The 2007-nt window shown below is 39.4% G+C and overlaps 1 protein-coding gene across 1 annotated transcript in view; it reads left to right on the top strand.

Annotated features, from left to right (window-relative positions):
* Positions 1–288: 288 nt before the first annotated feature.
* LOC106869220 (carbonyl reductase [NADPH] 1) overlaps positions 289–2007 on the top strand; it is a 47646-nt gene continuing 45927 nt past the window's right edge. The window contains exon 1 of the mRNA XM_052970061.1: positions 289–321. Coding sequence (XP_052826021.1) covers positions 304–321 — 18 coding nt within the window. The 5' untranslated portion in view covers positions 289–303. The remainder of the gene's footprint in view (positions 322–2007) is intronic.

The following is a 2007-nucleotide window of genomic DNA, read 5'->3' as shown; positions in this document are numbered from 1 at the left end:
CAGTGTATTTCATCCGGGCATTAGTGTATCTAGAGTCACAGACTACTGCTGTGTGACGAGAAAGAAAGAAAGAAGAAAAGAAAGAAAAAAAGAAAGAAAGAAAGAAAGAAAACAGTGAGCTGATAATGGCGGGAAATGAATTACTGCTCGTGAAGCAGGTCACTTCCCAGCAATACTATATCTAGGTCTTCTCACCCACCTACGCAAAAACTACAGCCAACAAAACCTGGTATGTACATATATATAATTCTTCGATAAATTAGACTAAACTGAACTAATAGAACACTACTCGAAGCGTTCAGAATGGTACAAGTAGCAGTGGTAAGTCACCTGATAACATTATTTCACATAAGCGCAACGATAAGTTTTTTTTTTTTTTTTTCATTTCATACACATATATATTCATTTAAATAGAATTGATGTATTTTTAGATCATTTTTTAAAAATATACACAAGATGACATGCATAAAAATTTATGCTAAGAACTCTCTGCAGGCATAGATATGGCTGCATGATTGCGTGGTTAAGAAGCTCGCTTTGTAGCCACGTTGTTTTGGGTTCAGTCCCACTGCGTGGCACCTTGAGCAAGTGTCTTCTACTATTGCCCCGAGCTAACCCGTGTCTTGTGAACGAACTGGGTAGAAATAAATTACGTGGAAGCCCGTTGTATGTATGTGTATTTGTGTTTGTCCTAGCTACCACTTGACAACCATAGATTTGTTAACATTCAGTGAAGGCGCGTGGCTCAGTGGTTAGGGCATTCGGCTCACGATCATAAGGTCGTGAGTTCGATTCCCGGCAATGCGTTGTGTCCTTGAGAAAGACACTTTATTTCAAGTTGCTCTAGTCCACTCAGCTGGCAAAAATGAGTAGTACCTGCATTTCAAAGGGCCGGCCTTGTCACGCTGAGTCTCCCTGAGAACTACGTTAGGGGTACACCTGTCTGTGGATTGCTCAGTCACTTGCACGTTAATTTCATGAGCAGGCTGTTCTGTTGATAGTATCAGCTGGGACCCTCGTCGTCGTAACCGACGGAGTGCTCCTTAACATTCTCTTTAACTTAGCAGTTTGGTCAATGAGACCGATAGAATAAGCACCAAGCTTTAAAATATGTACTGGAGTTGATCTGGTCGACTGAACTAGGAGTTCTCAACCATCTTTTTTTTATCTATGGACCCCTGTGATTACTATTCTGGTTGACCCCCATAGCCATTCAATGTTTAAAACTAGTTTTATAGAAACTCCTTTCAATAATTCTTATTTTGTTGTTTCACACATTAACTTGTTTAGGTTGAACTATGTAAAATGCTTGAGAAACGACCCTAGCTGTTTCTTGTAATACATACATCAAAAGCAAAATTTGTCTGGTGACCTTAAAATATTATTGTGGATCCCCAATTTACTCTTTTATTACGTGGATCCTCAAAAATCTTATATGGACCCTCAGGGGCCATATAGACTCCAGTTGAAAACCACTAGACTAAACCTTCTAGGCAATGCCCTGCAGTACAATGATGGAAACAAATGAAAGATTAAAAGATAAGTAAAATGAACTTGACATTGTTTATGCACTAGCATAATCTAGAATACGACTTTTAAACACTCGTGAATGGATCTACATAATAAAGAACGTCTTGCACCCTTTAACTTTTTCAGCCACTCTCTTCCTTCACTCTTTTGCTTACATCCATCCACCATCAACGCTTATTTATCGATCCTGGAAGGGCGGAAAACTTGGGATCAAAGAGCCAGAGCAATTACTGCAGCATATTTCTTCGATGCTCTAACGATTTTCTCAATCGACTGCTTTTGCTTCAACCTGCTTGACTCACTATAAGGCATTTCTGTTTCACTTTTTGTTAGTGAGTGCATAGTTTTTAAACTTTATTGCAGTCTTTACGATCATCTCTCTCTCTCTCTCTCTCTCTCTCTCTTTCTTTCTCTCTCTCTCTTTCTTTCTCTCTCTCTCTCTCTCTTTCTCTCTCTCTCTCTCTCTCTCTCTCTCTC

Source organism: Octopus bimaculoides, chromosome 8 (assembly GCF_001194135.2).
Source record: "Octopus bimaculoides isolate UCB-OBI-ISO-001 chromosome 8, ASM119413v2, whole genome shotgun sequence".
NCBI lineage: Eukaryota > Metazoa > Mollusca > Cephalopoda > Octopoda > Octopodidae > Octopus > Octopus bimaculoides.
This window is presented reverse-complemented; position numbering and strand designations above follow the sequence as displayed.